The sequence below is a fragment of the Cavia porcellus genome, unplaced genomic scaffold (assembly GCF_034190915.1).
Source record: "Cavia porcellus strain 051 isolate PalLab524CR breed Dunkin Hartley unplaced genomic scaffold, mCavPor4.1 scaffold_1, whole genome shotgun sequence".
Lineage (NCBI taxonomy): Eukaryota > Metazoa > Chordata > Mammalia > Rodentia > Caviidae > Cavia > Cavia porcellus.
In genome coordinates, this window is record NW_026947484.1 from 235,755,176 (window position 1) to 235,772,235 (window position 17,060).

At 52.9% G+C, this 17,060-nt stretch overlaps 1 protein-coding gene across 10 annotated transcripts in view; it reads left to right on the plus strand.

The window, feature by feature from the left end:
- The window catches only part of Dnmt3a (DNA methyltransferase 3 alpha), a 96,905-nt gene extending 80,168 nt beyond the window's left edge, over positions 1-16,737 (plus strand). For 9 of the 10 annotated variants that reach the window (XM_063231378.1, XM_013155785.3, XM_063231379.1 and 6 more), the window contains 14 exons: positions 56-205; positions 289-333; positions 789-868; positions 1,313-1,425; positions 1,567-1,750; positions 1,977-2,061; positions 4,195-4,340; positions 5,217-5,307; positions 5,476-5,624; positions 6,619-6,704; positions 8,801-8,870; positions 9,415-9,533; positions 10,505-10,642; positions 16,182-16,737. In XM_063231378.1, coding sequence (XP_063087448.1) covers positions 56-205; positions 289-333; positions 789-868; positions 1,313-1,425; positions 1,567-1,750; positions 1,977-2,061; positions 4,195-4,340; positions 5,217-5,307; positions 5,476-5,624; positions 6,619-6,704; positions 8,801-8,870; positions 9,415-9,533; positions 10,505-10,642; positions 16,182-16,500 — 1,775 coding nt within the window. In that variant the 3' untranslated portion in view covers positions 16,501-16,737. Of the gene's footprint in view, positions 1-55; positions 206-288; positions 334-788; positions 869-1,312; positions 1,426-1,566; positions 1,751-1,976; positions 2,062-4,194; positions 4,341-5,216; positions 5,308-5,475; positions 5,625-6,618; positions 6,705-8,800; positions 8,871-9,414; positions 9,534-10,504; positions 11,896-16,181 lie in introns of those variants that run through there. The other variant, XM_063231381.1, reaches the window with a different exon arrangement.
- The last annotated feature ends 323 nt before the right edge of the window (positions 16,738-17,060 follow it).

Here is a 17,060-nt window from a genome sequence, read left to right on the forward strand (position 1 = left end):
GCTGGTGTTCTGTGTTTGCCTGCAATGAGCCTGGTCTCTTTCCTTTCTGGTGCAGAGGAGAAGAATCCCTACAAAGAAGTTTACACAGACATGTGGGTTGAGCCTGAGGCAGCTGCATATGCACCCCCTCCTCCAGCCAAAAAGCCACGGAAGAGCACAACAGAGAAACCCAAGGTTAAGGAGATCATTGATGAACGCACAAGAGGTAGGTGGCGTGCGCTGGAGGGTGACTTAAGACCGCCAGGCTCGGCCTGGACAGCCTCTGACACGCATGTCCCTCCCCTGCAGAGCGGCTGGTGTACGAGGTGCGGCAGAAGTGCCGGAACATCGAGGGTGAGTCAGCCCCTGAGCTGGGGGTGCTCCTGGCACAGGGAGGAGAATCTGGCTCCTGCAGTCCAGACGCGCTGTGGCATTTGTGTAGGTTCTTAGGAAAGTTAGGCTACTGTAGGCCCGGGCCCACAGTGCTCAGTGCTGGGCCTTTCTGCCTGACCCCCTTCTCTCAGCCCGCTCCAAGCATGTTTCACTTCCTAGAGCCATGATTTTGCTTTCCTGTCCATGTCAAGCAATGGCCTTTGGGGATTGAGGACACTCCCAGGGATTCCAGCAGAGCAGCCAGCTGAGGCCCTGTTCTCACGAGTGGGTTTCTGTCACTGGATTGCCCTGTTCCTGGATGTCGACATTGCTATCCTGGGAGAGAAAGGGGCTTTGAGGTTGGGGCCATGATGTACCCTCCCATTGTTGCTGCCTGGGGCTCTGGTGATGCTCACTGCAGTTATTTTGGTTTACAGACATTTGCATCTCATGTGGAAGCCTCAACGTCACCTTGGAGCACCCTCTCTTCATTGGTGGAATGTGCCAGAACTGCAAGGTAGGGACGCCTGCTGCAGAGCTGACCCCTTGCCCTGCTCAGGAGGATACCCGTGGGAGTGTGACATGGGCCCCCCAATTACTTTGGAAGCAGAGTCCTGGCTGAGTAGACTTCAGGCGCCAGCTTTTGGCTTACTGTGTCCCCGAAGATCCTCCCAAGCTGGATGTAGGCCCCAGCTTTGGGTAGGGCAGGGGCAGGGCTCATAGCAGCACGGCGTTGGTGGGCAGGCTAGCTGATAGGCGAGTTGTCCCACCTTAAGGACCCTTAGGAAGAAAGAGGTGATGGGCAGCTGCCTTCTCGGGTCTGGGTTTGGGCCTGAGCCTAGGTGTCAGGACCTGTCTCCATGGCTGTGGTCAAGGTGCCACCAGGCTGGTTCAGAGCCTGCCTCTACTGTGGGTGTGCTGGGCCATGCCTGGTGGTTCTGACCCTCTGTGCCCTGCCTAGAACTGCTTCCTGGAGTGTGCATACCAGTACGACGACGATGGCTACCAGTCCTACTGCACCATCTGCTGCGGGGGTCGCGAGGTGCTCATGTGTGGGAACAACAACTGCTGCAGGTGAGGCCCTGCCCCTCCCTGCTGGGACCCGATTCTTGTCCACTCTTCAGCTGCGCCCCAGCAGAGCGCTGCCACTCCAGGGTGCACTCTTGACCTCCCAGAGCAGGCGCGGAGGTCCCCGCTCATTGAGCCTCTTTTCAGGTGCTTTTGCGTGGAGTGTGTGGATCTCTTGGTGGGGCCAGGGGCTGCCCAGGCAGCCATCAAGGAAGACCCCTGGAACTGCTACATGTGCGGGCACAAGGGCACCTACGGGCTGCTGCGGCGGCGGGAAGACTGGCCGTCTCGGCTCCAGATGTTCTTTGCCAATAACCATGACCAGGAATTTGTGAGTGCTGGGCCTTAAGGCATGGTCTCCCACACTCTTTGCTGAGACTCAGCCCAAGTGAGAACACTTCCAGGAGTTATGGGGCCTGAGAACAGGCGTGCCTGAGTGCTGTGCGGGCTGCAGTCTTAGAAGGCTGAAAGGCCTCTTCGTGGGCCGGGAGGGCTGGCCCAGGGTGGGATCTGGAGGCCACTCCCGCACGCTACTAACCAGTGTGCTCCCTGCTTAGGACCCTCCGAAGGTTTATCCACCTGTCCCAGCCGAGAAGAGGAAGCCCATCAGGGTGCTGTCTCTGTTTGATGGAATTGCTACTGGTGAGTGACATGGGTTGCAAGAGCGCTGGCCCCTTTGTCCCTGGACAGGGGAGCTCTGGTTGTGTGTGCACACACAAAACTCTGGCAAGACAAAATAATCGTTGACATTACAACAGAATATATCCTAAAGAGAGCATGTTCATAGCCAGATGTGGTTGCTGGATATTTAATCCCAGCAATTTAGCAGGCTAAGGCAGGAGGCTCACTAGTTCAACCAGCCTGGGCAACTTAGTGAGACTGCTTGTTGGTGTTTTAAAAAAAAGAGTGGGGGGTAGGGCTGAGCATGGTGGCATACACCTGTGTTCTAAGCTCTGGGGAGGCTGCGCAGAAGGACCAGCCTGGCCTGTTACATAGTGAGGTCAGGCTCAACCTCAACTGCATAGTGAGACACTGTCTCATAACAACCAAAGGGGTGGTGGTGCGGATGTAGCTTAGTGGGTGAGTGCTTGCCTAGCATACACAGGGCCCCAAGTTCAGTCCCCAGTGCTACAGAAAAAGCAGCTTTCATGTTGCTTGAAAATGTACGCAGTCAGCAGACATTAGATTGGGGGGGGCGGGCAATAAAGAAAAAACACTGGTAAATAAATTTCCTCCAGTGCAGATTTTCCTTAAGGGAGATTCTGCAAGAGGACAGCAGTGGCAGGGTTAACAAGCTTTCAGAATCTTCAAAGAGTAGACTTGGTGACCAGAACATAAACAGTTGTGTTGTGTTTTGATTGTAAACCAGATAATCTAAAGAAGACTTAAGTCTAGTGCTCCTATAATTAACATTTTGGTGAGTGCCCTTTTAGGATTTTTTTCTGTGTGCTTGTGTGTATTTATATAATGGTATGTCTGTAGATAAATTAAACAAAATAGTAAATGCATACCATTTTGTAATTTGCCTTATTTATGATGAGTACTTCTCATGTTAACCAGGACAGAGCGACATCTATTTGTAAGCCCTACATTCTGAATGTGAATTCTGAATTCTGAGTGTTATAATTGAACTAAGCCCCTAGTAAGTTATTTCCTGTTTTTTCATTATTGTAAACAGTGCTGTGACACACATTCTTTCAAATATATCTTTATATATTTAATACCTGAGGCCCTGGGTTCACAGGTAGAAGTACATCTTTATATACTTAAACCGTTGACTTGGAAAAGCTCTTGGGAAATGCTGGGTCCTGTGTAGGCTCCACGTGACTGCTGGAAAGCCTTCCTGGGAGGCTGTACTGATGTGAACAGATAGCACCCCTTTGCCACCTCCCCAGGCAGGGAGCCTCTGGGGTCTGCTCCCTGTGGGACTTGTGCCTTCATGTGACCAACCACAGGGAAGTTCTGGCAGCCTGAGGCCAGAGACCCCGGCCCGAGGGTGAGATGTGGGTGGTACCCAGGCTGGTGTTTGTCTCCTGTTCTCAGCCCCATGCTGTTGCCCTGTAAATCTGGAAAGTTCAGCTTTGGTTTCCCATGCTGAACCTTCGAAGCTTTCTGAAATCACATCACACCCATGAGGGTGTAAAAGTTCGTGGTTCATGTCAGAAGCTATAGAAATGTAGCACTGTCCGTTTCTCCTAGTCTTCAGGTCTGCTTGTACTGTTTCCTTGCCGCAGGCCGTGGCTCTGTTCACTAACGTCAGGGTAAGAAGCCAGCTCAGGAGCAGGTGCAGCGCGCCTGAGACCTCCTGCCTGTCTGGCGGACAGCTGCAGCCTGAGAGGAGCTGGGCTGCGGAGACTGAGACACCAAGTACTCAGCGGAGGGAGAAGATGCCTGAGAGCGGGCAGGGTGGGGGAAGGAGGAAACCTTTAGAAGCACATGGCCCTCCGCTTGGGCCGGAAGACAGGGTGGAATCCCCGCAGGAGGTGATGGAGGCAGGGATAGAAACTAGACAGACAGGCCACCCAGAAGGCAATGGCAGTTCTCCTCACTGGTCAGTCTCTGCTGTTTTCACCACCTTCCAGGTAGGCCAGACTAGGTCTAAACCACAGCCACAAAGCTGTGGCCGTTGATATTGCAGCTTGGACAAGAAAGAATTTCAGGCCCTTCCTGGGCACAGTAGGGCCTGGACTGCTAGCTGCCCAGAGGGCTTGCTTGCTAACACCAGGTACCAGGACAGTGGCCCCAGGTGACAGTGCTCTCTGCTGGCTGGCACAGGGCTCCTGGTGCTGAAGGACCTGGGCATCCAGGTGGACCGCTACATTGCCTCCGAGGTGTGTGAGGACTCCATTACCGTGGGCATGGTGCGGCACCAGGGGAAGATCATGTACGTCGGGGATGTCCGCAGCGTCACGCAGAAGCACGTACGTCAGTGCTGCGGGGTGCACCCCGCCTCCTCCCCCTGCACCCTGTCTACTTAGCTCCCAGGAGCTGCCCTGCCCTCCTTCCCGTTCTGTTCACTCCTCACTCGCCCCCAGCTTCTCTCTCCTTGTCTTCCCTTTTTCGTCTTTGACTTACAGGGTTGGTGGGCAGGTGAACAGTGGAAATTTGGGCAGGCACGGTGGCGTGGTGCACACCTGCGATCCCAGCTACTTGGGAGTCCGAGGCAGGGGGATTGCTAGTTTAAGACCAGCTGCGCAGTTTACCAAGATCCCCTCTGAAAAACAGCTGGGGGTGTATCTCAGTGATAGAGCGCCCTGGGTGTGCCCCTCAGTGTGCTGTGCGGCCTGGGGCTGAGGGCCTACCTTAGCGGTAGAGCCCTTGAGTAGCAGTTGTGAGGCCAGTTTCCATCTCCAGTAGTGCCAAAAGAGGCAGATTTGGAAACTTGCTGTCTGGGTGCTGTCAGGCCCTCTGTGGTAGAGTACTTTGGACTGGAGAGGTCCTGTACTCCCAGTGCTTTTGGCAAATGGCTTACCTGCTGCTGTTTGGGGGAGCTCTGGCGGAGTCTGCCTGAGGTCCATGTTGAATCCTGAGGACACTGCCAGTGGCCCAGATACCCTGCCCCAGGCAGTCAGTGTGGGGGCTGCCGGGAGCACCTTCCCACCTAGTGGCTGCTGGTCCTACCCGACTTGTCCTGGATTCCCTGCTGGCCTCAAGCATGGTTCAGTTTGTGTGTCCTTATTGTTCAGGAGCGGGATCCAGGGAACCTGTGTCCGTGACTTTGCCATGTTTACAGCTCAGTTTTGTTGTCTGCCTCTATCCCTGGAGAGCAGGCCTGTCATAGTTCTTTATCCTCCCAGATCCAGGAGTGGGGCCCATTCGATCTGGTGATTGGGGGCAGCCCCTGCAATGACCTCTCCATCGTCAACCCCGCTCGCAAGGGACTCTATGGTAGGTCTTGTCCTCAGCCTCCACCCTGTGACGGTGCTTCTGCACTTGGGTTTCCTCCTTGGGTGTCTGCCCCGGGACAGCTGCTCTGGGACCCTGTCCTCCTGGCCCTCCCCTCCCGCAGTCTGCTGCAGGCGGCTCCAGCTGATGACTTTCTCTTCCGACCCTCAGAGGGCACGGGCCGGCTCTTCTTTGAGTTCTACCGCCTCCTGCATGATGCGAGGCCCAAAGAGGGAGATGACCGCCCCTTCTTCTGGCTCTTTGAGAATGTGGTGGCCATGGGCGTTAGTGACAAGAGGGACATCTCGCGATTTCTCGAGGTATAGCCAGCACCCCTTGGTTTGGCTAGCCACCTCACTAATGGCTTGTACCTTTGACTGCTGCATTGTTCTGTCTGATCTGCATGGTGCAGCCGTGGGCTCAGGACTTCGGCCTTGCAAGGGGCCTGTGTGGGATGCTCGGGGCTTCCCAAGCAGAGCAGGAGTAGCCAGAAAGAACAAGTGCTCTCCTCCATGTGTGAGGTGGTGCCAACTGTCTTTATGTAGGGTCAGGTGCCAGGGATGGGGATTCTGTGTGATTAGGGGGCATCTTTAAGATGCTGTGTTCAATTTTCTCTGACCAAACTGGCTGTCTTCATTCCCTGGGTCCACTTATGGCTGGCACCCAGATAAAAGCATCCTTATCCCAACTTAATATCTTATGACTTGAATCCCAGTTCAGTGCTTGGCCAGAGGTGTGCCCTGTACAGAGAACTTCTGCTGCCAGAGGCATTCTTGGGTGGGCTCAGTACCACCCCAGGCCTGTTGTGTGATTGTAAACGTGAGGGTCATCCATTCGGCTTCTAATGCCGGCCCAGTGCACACACTGAAGCTCACTGACGCCTGCTTTGTCTGAAGAATCTGCATGGTCGGAAATACCTTGTCCAGAATGGGAGCCATTGGCCTTGTGTGGCTGTTTACACTAAAAATCCACTCAGGCCCACTGGCTTTGTTTCAAACACAGTGCGACCACCTGTAACTAGTAGCCTAGTAGCAACAACAAGGAACAGTGCCCACAGACAAGAATGCTCATTCGTGCAAAAAATTCATTTGGACAAGACCAGTCTGGAATGTTCTGTGAGAGCATGTGTTCATGGTAAGGTGTGGTGTTTGCGTGTGTAGCTAGGGTTGGTTCCAGCATTTCCTGGAGGCTTCAGGCTGTCCCAGGATGTGGCTGCTAGAGAGAAGCGCGAGCTGTTGAGGGTTTTAGGTTCTCAGCAGGCGGAATCACCAAGCACTGGCTAATGCTGTCCTTTAAACTGTTTCCTGTTTATAGTCCAACCCTGTGATGATCGATGCCAAAGAAGTGTCTGCTGCACACAGAGCCCGCTACTTCTGGGGTAACCTTCCCGGTATGAACAGGTTGGTGAGCACTTCAGGGCTGGGGGGTGGGTGCCACGGGTGGTGTCTACAGACAGGATGTCCCGGAGAAGGGGTGTTAGAGAGGACCCATCCTGGGCTGGCCTCCGTTATTCAATGCCTGCTACTCTTCTGTGTTTTTTATTCCTTGAGAAAGATGGGGAGTTGGGACACAGAAAAGACTTGCCTGAAAAAGCCAGCAACTGCTGGCCTAAACAGGACTTGGACAGTTGTTCTTAGCTGGCCACAGTGGTACCCATCTGCAATCCCAGCTACAAAGGAAGAGGCACAAGCTTGAGGGTAGCCTGGGCACCTTAGTGAGACCTTGTCTCCAAAGCTGGCCTAGCATGCGTGAGACATAAGCTTCAATTCCCAAAAACACACAAAAAAGTGGGTTTTTTTGCACAAGAGAATCCTGTGCTTTGGAGTTGAAGCTGCCTCTCCTACCTCTCCTACCTACCAGAGTCAGCTGGTTCTTAGGCCCTCTTGGGGGAGAGCCTGCAGAGTGGGAGTTGTGGGGAGGGTGGCACCCAGGAGGGGAACCTGAAGCCAAGCATGTGTCTGAGGGTTCTGTTTGTTCTCTGTCACACTGCGTTGGCTTCGTGTCCTTTATTAGACAGAAAGGACTTGTTTCATTTAAATCATACAGGTTAAGATCTTAATGTCAAGGATTGAAGAAAAATTTTTGTTCTTTGGGTGTAATGATTGCATGACAGGCTTTTGGAGAAAGATTTGTTCTGGAATTGCAGTTAGAAAGAGAACCACCTTTCCAGAGACCCATTATGGAGCTTTTTTTTTTTTTTTTTTTTTTCTTTCCTTTTTCTTTTTGAGACGTGCAGTTCAGGCTGGCCTTGAGCTCTTTATGTAGACCAGGCTGGTCTCAAACTTGCAGTGATCAGCCTGCCTCAGCCTTCTGAGTGCTGGGATTGCAGGCGTGTACGAGCACACCCAGCTCTAGCATGGATTTTAAAAGTTTACCTGTAAATGGAACACATCGTGTAGCTTGGCTGCGCTTATCTCTGCATTGCTGTTCACATGGGCTCTTAGTCTTTTGCAAGAGCTTTTTGAGCCTGTGTTTTGCAAGGAGATACACTTGCTTGGTCCAGTGTTTCTATGGAGCTGCTAATTCATGTACCCTGACAGATCATGGTCCAACAGGATTATTGCTACCCGCTTCTTCCAACCCTAAAATACGAGGATTCAGAAGGCCTAGAAATGGCAGAGGGACCCTGTGGGGCCAAGTAGGTGATGCATGCAGTACACCGAAGTCAGCAAGGTGTCCGTTGTGACCAGTGGCCCAGGTCCCCACGCGAGATGTGGAGTGCCATGCAAACCTGCATTAAATGCGCCTCAGTGTCACAGTGGTTGAAGAGCTTCAGCTGTCTGGCCTGCAGCTATCTGTATCACAGAATTTGAGTCCTTGGGCTGACTGCAGAACTTTTAATTGCATGTGTACAAAGCATACATTGCAGTGAATTCCTCCAGTGACACTCATGAATCATCGCCACACATCAAGGTGCAGATCTGTGGTGGCACAAGCTGCTTGTCCCAGCACGCACTGAGGCAGGAGGGTCGGCACAGTTTCCTAACCACATGGGCTGCATAGTGAGTGCAAAGCCAGCCTCAGAAAAGACAAAACCATCTCAAGATAGAGAACATTCTCTTACCCTGAAAGCTCACTTTGTTGTGAGGTAAAATAGCATATTTAAAAATAACCAATTTTTAAAAATTGTGCTTTTTGCCGGGTACCGAGGTCCCAGGTGCCCCTCTGTTCCTAGCGCTCAGAACCAAGAACTACAAAGTAAGACATCATCCCAGAATTCACAAACAAACGCAGGCTTTTTCTCCCTGTTTTGGGCAGACCGTTTGGTCTGCCTTTTGGTAGTTTGAGACTGCTTTTGAATTTGCCTGTAAGGATGAGACCTGACCGATGTGTCCGTGGACGGCTGCAGTGTGTGTGTGACAGTTTGGAGTTCGCAGAGGGTTCTGACCTATATCCGTGCCCCTGTGTGTCAGGTAGCTGCTGGAGGTGAGCAACCTTGGGGGACCTCCACGTTGCCCCCCAGGTCTCTGCTGTCACACTGTCTTCTACCTTGCAGGCCGTTGGCATCCACTGTGAACGATAAGCTGGAGCTGCAGGAGTGCCTGGAACATGGCAGAATAGCTAAGGTCAGCCCAGCCGGACCTTGGGGAGGAGCCGAGCGGGGCGGGGCGGGTGGTGTCGGCACTGGCCCACGAGGCACCTTAGAATCTGGAGTTGGCCAGGGCACGGTCCCGGGCTGCTGCCTTGGGCCTTCCTTCCACTGGGAGCTCGGCACCAAGGAGCCTTCAGCAAAGTTCCAAGTCCTTTAAAACATTTTGACCAAGGGTCATCAGAGCAAGGGGTGTCTCCTGGGACATGCGTTTCTGTCCGGAGAAATCTGCTACGTCCATCCAGGGCTTGAGGCTTCCTGCTAGCAGGTGCAGGGCTCGGGACTATTGACCCACAGTGCAGCTTGGAGCGCTGGTCTCCTTCAGACACAGCCCCAAGAGGGCTGAGCCCTTGGGAGACGTAGAAGTGTAGTGGGCAGTGCTGCCACCTCTCAAGCCTGACTGGCTGATTGGACCAAGGATGGCCAGGTGACCTCGGGATGGGAGGGAAGCAGGACACGCAGGCTGGGGGCTCAGCCCCTGCTGGATGTGGGCTCATGGCTCTCTTCTCTCCGTCTTCTAGTTCAGCAAAGTGAGGACCATTACTACTAGGTCAAACTCCATAAAGCAGGGCAAAGACCAGCATTTCCCCGTCTTCATGAATGAGAAAGAGGACATCCTATGGTGCACTGAAATGGAAAGGTACCTGCGTCTGCACTGGGGCGCTCTGTGTGGGGTGTCCTGCCTGCTTTGCTCTCCAGGGGTGGGTTCCTCTTTCTGCCAGGATTGTGTTGTCCACAAATCCAAGGATTCCCCAGTATGGTAGAGTCCTGCCAGGGGACTCCTGGTTAGCCAGGTCCTTGTGCGCTCTATAAGTGACCGGTCCTGAATCAGGAGGATCTGGGAATCCTTTCTGGTGCCTGTGCTCCTAGGGCTTCCCTAACTACTCCTGTAGTATTCTAGGAAGGTGGTATGGCAGTGTGGGTGCGGGGGGTCCACATGGCCTCTGCACCCTCATTCTGTGCAAGCTGGACTCAAGGGCTGAGTTAGCTCCTGGTTCTTTTTTTTTTTTTTTTTTTTTTGTCTTTTTCCTTTTTTATTGGTACCGGGGATCGAACCCACGACTGCCTGCTTACAAAGAAGGCACTTAATGCCGCTGAGCTAAATCTCCAGCCCCATAGCTCCTGGTTCTATATAACTAGGATTTAGCCAGACAGAAAGACCATTTACACAAACAACCAGAGCAAACAGGAAATCCTTGAACTTGTGAAGCCAGAGCTCAGCTCCTTTCCCCGGGTGACTTGGGGGAAAGTACACATTTTGCATTCAGACTTGCGCTGCCTATCATGGACCTAGACCTTGCCTGCAGGGAAGCTATAGAGCTTGCTGGGCCTTTTTAACGGACACCGTCTTTGTTTCTGCTGCGCGTGAGTCTTGAGGCAGGGATCATGTTAACTGCCTTCAGGTCCACAGAACCCAGCCAGCACGAAGCCTGCGCGCCCACGGAGAGCCAGGCGGGTGTCTTGTGGAGGGCAGAGGATGCGGAGCAGGGCCTCCGTAGTGGGTGTCAAGGGTGCTCAGACAGGCGGTCCTGGTCGCCTGCTCCTGCCATGTGGTCGGATGGCTTCGGGGCAGCCTGCACTCACCCTGCCCTTTCCGCTCTTGTCCCCCAGGGTGTTTGGCTTCCCTGTCCACTATACCGACGTCTCCAACATGAGCCGCCTGGCGAGGCAGAGACTGCTGGGCCGGTCCTGGAGCGTGCCAGTCATCCGCCACCTCTTTGCTCCACTGAAGGAATATTTTGCTTGTGTGTAAGGGACATAGGGGCAAACTGAGGTAGTGACACAAAGTTAAACAAACAAACAAAAAAACACAAAATACAATAAAACACCAAGAACATGAGGATGGAGAGAAGTATCAGCACCCAGAAGAGAAAAAGGAATTTAAAACAAAAACCACAGAGGTGGAAATACCGGAGGGCTTTGCCTTGCAAAAAGGGTCGGACATCATCTCCTGATTTTTCAATGTTAATCTTCAGTCCTATTTAAAAAGCAAAACCAAGCCCCCTCCCTGCTCTCCCCCCCTTTTTGGGTCAAACCTTTTGTTTTCTAGTCTTTCAGAGGGGTTTTCTGTTTGTTTGGGTTTTTGTTTCTTGCTGTGACAAGAGCGTTATTGCAACAAAAATGAGTAACCAGTGGTAATGATGCCTAGCAGAGGGAAGGCCAGAGAGATGAGCAAAGGAAATTTTAGAAATCTATATATTGGGTATTTTTCTTTTTACTATATATCTTTTTGTTGTTGTTGTCTCTAGCCTGATCAGATAGGAGCACAAGCAGGGGCAGAAAATCAGACGCTCGGCGGCCGAGCTCCCTCCCCGCCTCCGAGCGTCCTACCAGCACCATTCCTGGTCATGCAAACAGAACCCAGCTAGCAGCAGGGAGATGAGATCACCACACAAGATACTTTTCTACAGTATTTCAGGTGCCTACCACACAGGAAACCTTGAAGAAAACCAGTTTCTAGAAGCCGCTGTTACCTCTTGTTTACAGTTTATATATATATGATAGATATGAGATATATATATAAAAGGTACTGTTAACTACTGTACAACCTGACTTCATAATGGTGCTTTAAAACAGCGAGATGAGTAAAAACATCAGCTTCCATCTGGCCTTATGTGCGAAGGGTTTTAACCAAGGATGGGGAAAGGGATTCGGCTTGAAGACACGGTGTGCTGTCAGGCGGGGTTCCCCCTTGGTTTTTAATAAGCTGAAGGAGGGGAATCGAGTTGTGTTCCCCCCGCTTCTCTCCCTGCCAAAAAAGGGGATGGGCTGAGGTGGTCAGGACCTGGGAAGCTGAGCATCTGTGCTCATGCGGTAACCTTTGAGATCTTTCAGAAAGGAGACTCCCTTGGCGAGATGGCAGGGGAAGAAGTCTTCGTTTCCGATTTCTGGTGTTAGCAGAGTTGAGGGCTCCTTGTGGTGGGATCAGAAGTAATCCAGAGTGTGGGACAGTGACAGTTACAAACCCCACCTGGAGCAAATAAAAAAACATACAAAACGTACTGGTGCTTTCCTGTCTAAGTCGCCTTTTGTGTGTTCTTTTATGAGGCCCCTCAGTCCTCCCCTCTGCGCACAAGGCGGCTCTGGGCCCCTGGAATGTGATGTTTTTGGTCATCTCCAAAGGCTGCAGTTTTATACTGGGAGGCTGATGACACCTTTTATTATAATTATTCTTATGGTTCTGGTTATAATTGTTTGTTTTAAGATTTTCTTTAAGAAAACAAAAGCCCAACACCCTTCCCTTTAGGTTTCAAACCAAGGTGCGGGGAGCAGGGTGCTTCTAAGGCAGTAGTGGCTCTGGTGCCCTGGTTCCTACCCCTCGGGCCAGGTGGGCCACTGGGTGGCACAGAGACAAGCTGGGTGGCCAGGGAGTCCCCAAGGCCCGCCCTCCGGCTGGTCACTCTTCTCTTCTACTTCCCTTCCTCGTGATCAGGTGTGTCAGGGCCGGAGAGAGGCTTGGGCAGCCTCTCTCCTTGTGTGTGTGGTTGGAGTGGTGTGTGTTTATTTTCTAGTGTTTGGTCTGATGATAGCTGTGCTCTTACCTCGAGTCGGCAGCACCTGGGGCCCCACGTGCTCGCACTTTGTTCTGCTTCCCACCGGGGCTGCAGCCCAACAGCCCGGCGTTAGCGGTGGGGAGAGATGGCGCTGTCGCTCTGGGGTGAGAGCCCGACAGGCGGAGCTTGCTGGATGGATGGGGTGTAGATATGTGGCATATAGAGATATATATTTTATAATGGGAGGGGGGGCGGCACCTCCTGGGACCGGCAGCTCTGGGAGGTGTGCCGTCCAGCACATGGTCCCAAGTCCGCATCCCTAGCCAGATGGGCCTACAGTGATAGGCGCTCTATAACTTCATAGATAGGTTACGTAGAAGAAACCTTACACAGTGGGGTGGCGAGGACCAAGCTCAGCCCTGAGCCCGCGTCCCCGCCGCAGACAGCCCCACACTGGTCAGTCCTCACACACACAGGATCCCGCTTCTGTTCGGATACATAGCAAGTGCACTCACACACACCAGAGAGCCCCAGGCTCTTCTCCCCAGGATTCAGGACTTTGTGGAGTCAGCCGCGCAGCTCTTACCTCTGTCGCCCTGATTGCAGGCAGACTGTCGATCTCCGAAGTTGCTAGGTGCTGAAGGCAGGAACAGGAGGAGGTTTGATGGAGCAGGTGCTTCCTCTAGCAGGTCGTGTTCTAATCCCCTTTGCCCCTGGTGATGTCAAAGTTTCTTCTGTTAGCAACCTGTGATACTGACCTGCGACTCCAGGCACCGGTAAAGTCAGCCCTCCACTCCCCCTACCTATTCACCCAACCAAAATCGAATTGACATCTCTGTCTGTCTGGGCTGTGGGGCTTCCATTGGGAAACAAAACAAAACAAAACAAAAAGCCAAATGGGACTAAGGCTCGCCTTTTGAATAAAGCAAATCAGTAATTAGTAACCAAACTGAACCGGAGGCTTTGAACCTCTTGCTCATGGCCGAAAATAAGCGCACAGCTGGTGGCTTGTCCTGTCTTGTTCCTCTGTAGGGCATGTAGGCTGGCCTGCTCTGCTGGCTTCCTCCACAGGCAGAGCTGACACTAACACCCACTGGCTGCCTGCTGCTTTTCTGCTGTGGCAACTGGTGACCAGTCCCCCTGGGACTGGAGCTGCTAGGAAAGGGGAGGCCTGTCCCCTCTTTAGAGTCTCTGTGCTAAATGTGCTGGCCAGTCACCTCTTTGCCCCAGCAGGGCTTTGTTCAGGCCTGGAGTCCACCAGCACCACTCCAGGAGGGCTGTGGGGAGGACGGCTGCTTCTGGCAGTCCAAGGTGCTCCCTCCCCCATTGGCCAGCGCCAAGGTCTTCCCGGCACCCGGTGACAGGACTGTCTGGGCCTTCCTCTTCCAGAGCTCTGGCTCTCCTGAGCCTCTGTCCCCCACTTATCTGAAGGAATTAGCTTTCCCCAATGGCCCTAGCACCACCTTAGCTAGGCCTGGTGCTCCCCCTGGGGGTTGGTGTGGGGACTCGGGAAGGGATTCGGTAGTCAAGGATGTGACAAACCCAGCATGGGCTGGCCAGCTTGCTTCAAGCGTGGGTGCTGGACACAGAGGCTGTGTCGTGACCAAACACCTAGCACCTGTTCCTCTCACCCTGGTGACTCCAGGATGGATCCCACGCAGGCGCAGGAGTTAATCACCAGCTTTCTTCCAGCCCAGCCCTGTGGGCTTGATCTCAGACGTGGTCAGATGGGGAGGACTCGGGCTGTGCCGTCTTGGCCAGGCTGCATTGCTTTTCTGTCCACCTCCACCCCTGTGGGAGGACTTCTTGTGACAGGTTCTGGGTCCTTTTCAAAAGGAAGCTGTGCTTGATTAGCTGAGGTAAGATCATGGCAGCCATAGGCAGGCTCACTAGGCTTGCCATGGATGAGGCCAGGGATAGAGGCTGTGGAATGGGACAAACCAGGAGAGTCTGGGGAGAGCCCAGAGAGTACCCTGTGGGGTTGCTTTTCCAAAGAGTAGGTCTGTTTTCCCCTGGGACGTGGTCGTGGGGACCAAGGGTGACATCTCCCTCCTGCAGGTGCCAAGTGGAACGTGGTGCCAAAGACCCGTGGCCCTTGCCTGAGGAAGGTAGCTGGTGCTAGAGCCAGGGTCTTGGAGCCTTGGCCTCCTACTGGAGGAGGTATTTGCTGGATCCCAGCAGGGCATCAAGCTGGCTGGTGCTAATCCCTTCCCCATGGGACAGACTGGCAAACTGAGCTGGCGGCCTGCAGGTGAGGAGCAGGGGTCTGGCATCCACTGACTTTCTTTATTGACCCCAGAGTCTCCCAGCTATTGGACATCCTATCAGAAAGCAGAATTCTCCAAAAAGCATTGTAGGACCTCTTAGCTTTCCAGCAGGCCTGGGCGTGGTTGGCGGGCAGAGGCCCGTGTGGTTTTTGCAAATGGCTGGGGTGAGGAGTGGACAGGCAGACCCTGTGTCGAGAAGGAAGGCTGGCTGGCCTTTGGGCCTGGCTGTGCTCCGGTCACCCTCCATCTCCAGCACCCAGGAATCTAGAACAGGAGCGAGCCAGGGGTTGAGCTGAGCCATCTGAGAGATGCTCTTCCAGGAAAAACAGTCATCAGTTTTCTGGTTTTGATTGTAAGGGTGAATATGTAGAGTAACTCTCGACTTGGGTTGCTATTCTGCATGCTGCTGTGGTGCTAGTGTCTGTCAGAGGAGTCCTTTCCTGGGAGGCTGCTCGCTGCGGTGTGCACCAGGAAGTGTACTTGGTTTAGTCAGGGCAGAAAAGCCACCCTGTTGGTGAGAGCTGAGTTTCCAGGCAGGTCCACAAGTTTGGTCTTGGGAGATGAGGGAGCTGAGTTTGTCATCAGACCCTGTTCTAGTCTGCCTGTGACTGGTGGTGACATCCAGTTGTCCCTTTGGCAGGAAGCAGCTGAAGCCTGCCTCCCACCCCTGGGCTGGAGATGGTATGACAAACAGATGGCTTGAAGGCACAGTGGCCCTCCAGGCCAGGCCTTGTGCTGGGGTCCGGGAGACCTGACAAAGACCGAGCTCCATGGTTGCAGGTGTGCTTCGGTATCTTTGCATTTTGGTAAAGGAAAGCAGGGTCTTTAGAAGTGCAGACCTCCTACCTACAGGTTGCATCTGAGGCCCAGCTTAAGGTGGCCCTTTGGCTGGGGACCTGTCTGACCCCAGGCAGTAGAGCATAGAGGCAGGAGAAACAAGCAGGTGAACGCAAGGAGGAGAAAGGTGAGAGGTCCTTTGCTCTCGTTGACTTACTCACTTCCGGAAAGGCCCCCCAAAAACTCTGGTAACTGGAAAACTCCTGGGACTCACTCCTCCATGCCCTAGTCTGGCAGCCTCCAGCCTGCGCCTGAGGCCATGAGCAGCGAGCAGTCCAAAGCGTCCCACGGTCCCATTTCACTTACAGACCGATTTGGTTGCACAGCCCTAGATTTCAACAGACAACAAAAATGCCGAAATTCCTTAGAATATGCAGAGGGAGGAGGTGACTCAACAAGGTGCTAAAACATTTTATTAAAAATATATATTGTTAAATTAAGTCTGCTGTCTGGACAATGACTGTTTGTTTTGTTTTCTTGTAGTGGAGTTTAAAAGAGACTATTATTTTACTCTGATATATTATTATTAAAAAGGCATTTTAACTTTGTACTTGAAAACTAAGTGAGCGATTTCACGTGTTTTAGCTGAGGCATTGAAGTAGCGGGTGCTTACTTACTTGTGGGAAATCATGTATTCATACTGAAGAATAAACTCCGTAGCTGACTCGGTAATAACTTTTACTGTTACAGACGATCGCGCTTTGACCCCGGTGGCAGAGCTCTCACTCCACATTCCACGCAGCTAACGCAGGACCTCCCGGACCCCGCCCCAGCCTCCTCCTCCTCTTCCGTTCCTCTTCCTTTTTCTTTTCTTCTTTTTTGTTCTTTTTTTCCTGGTTCCGGCATCCTTTCACCACTGTATTTTTTTTTTGTTTGTTTTTTTGTTTTGTTTTTTTTTTTAGGGTTGCTTCTCTATTTATTGACAATAATAATGTACATTTCACAGTCTGGTTTCGCGGGATGCTGGGCGCTGCGCGGGGCTCCTCGAGGCCCTGCGGCGGCCGCCTGATGTTCTGTTGTATCTCTGTGTACGTGATGCTCGTGACATAGCTGTTTATGAAATAATTAAAGAGGTCAATGCATACAGCAGATGTAGAAAGTCTGTCAGTTCCGCCTTCATCACTTTTTTTTTTGTGCCCAGAAGAATATAATAAAGCTCCTTTCTAATGTACTTGTGCTGGAGAACACTTGAATAAATGGACTGTTTTTGTGCAAAAAGAAAAAAACAGAAAAAGCACCATAATAATGTCCTTTTGTCTCGCGTCTCATTTGCTCCGGAAGGCGGAAGGCTTAAGCACCTCGCCGGGCGGCACGGGCGGGGCTCCCTGCAGCTTGCAGCCCAGCTAAGTCACGGTGAGTCAGGGTTGCTGGGAAAATAAACGCGGCCCTGGATGCAGCCGTGCCAGGTGGGAAGGAGGCGAGGCTGCCCTGCGGGTAGCCGGCCAGGGAGCTCCTCCGCCGCAGGCACGGCTGCCCGTGTGAGGTTCGGCCAGCACAGTGGCCCGAGCGCGGACAGGAGCAGCCAGGTCCCGGGTGGGGCGGACCGGGAGCGCAGGTGTCCGTCCCAGG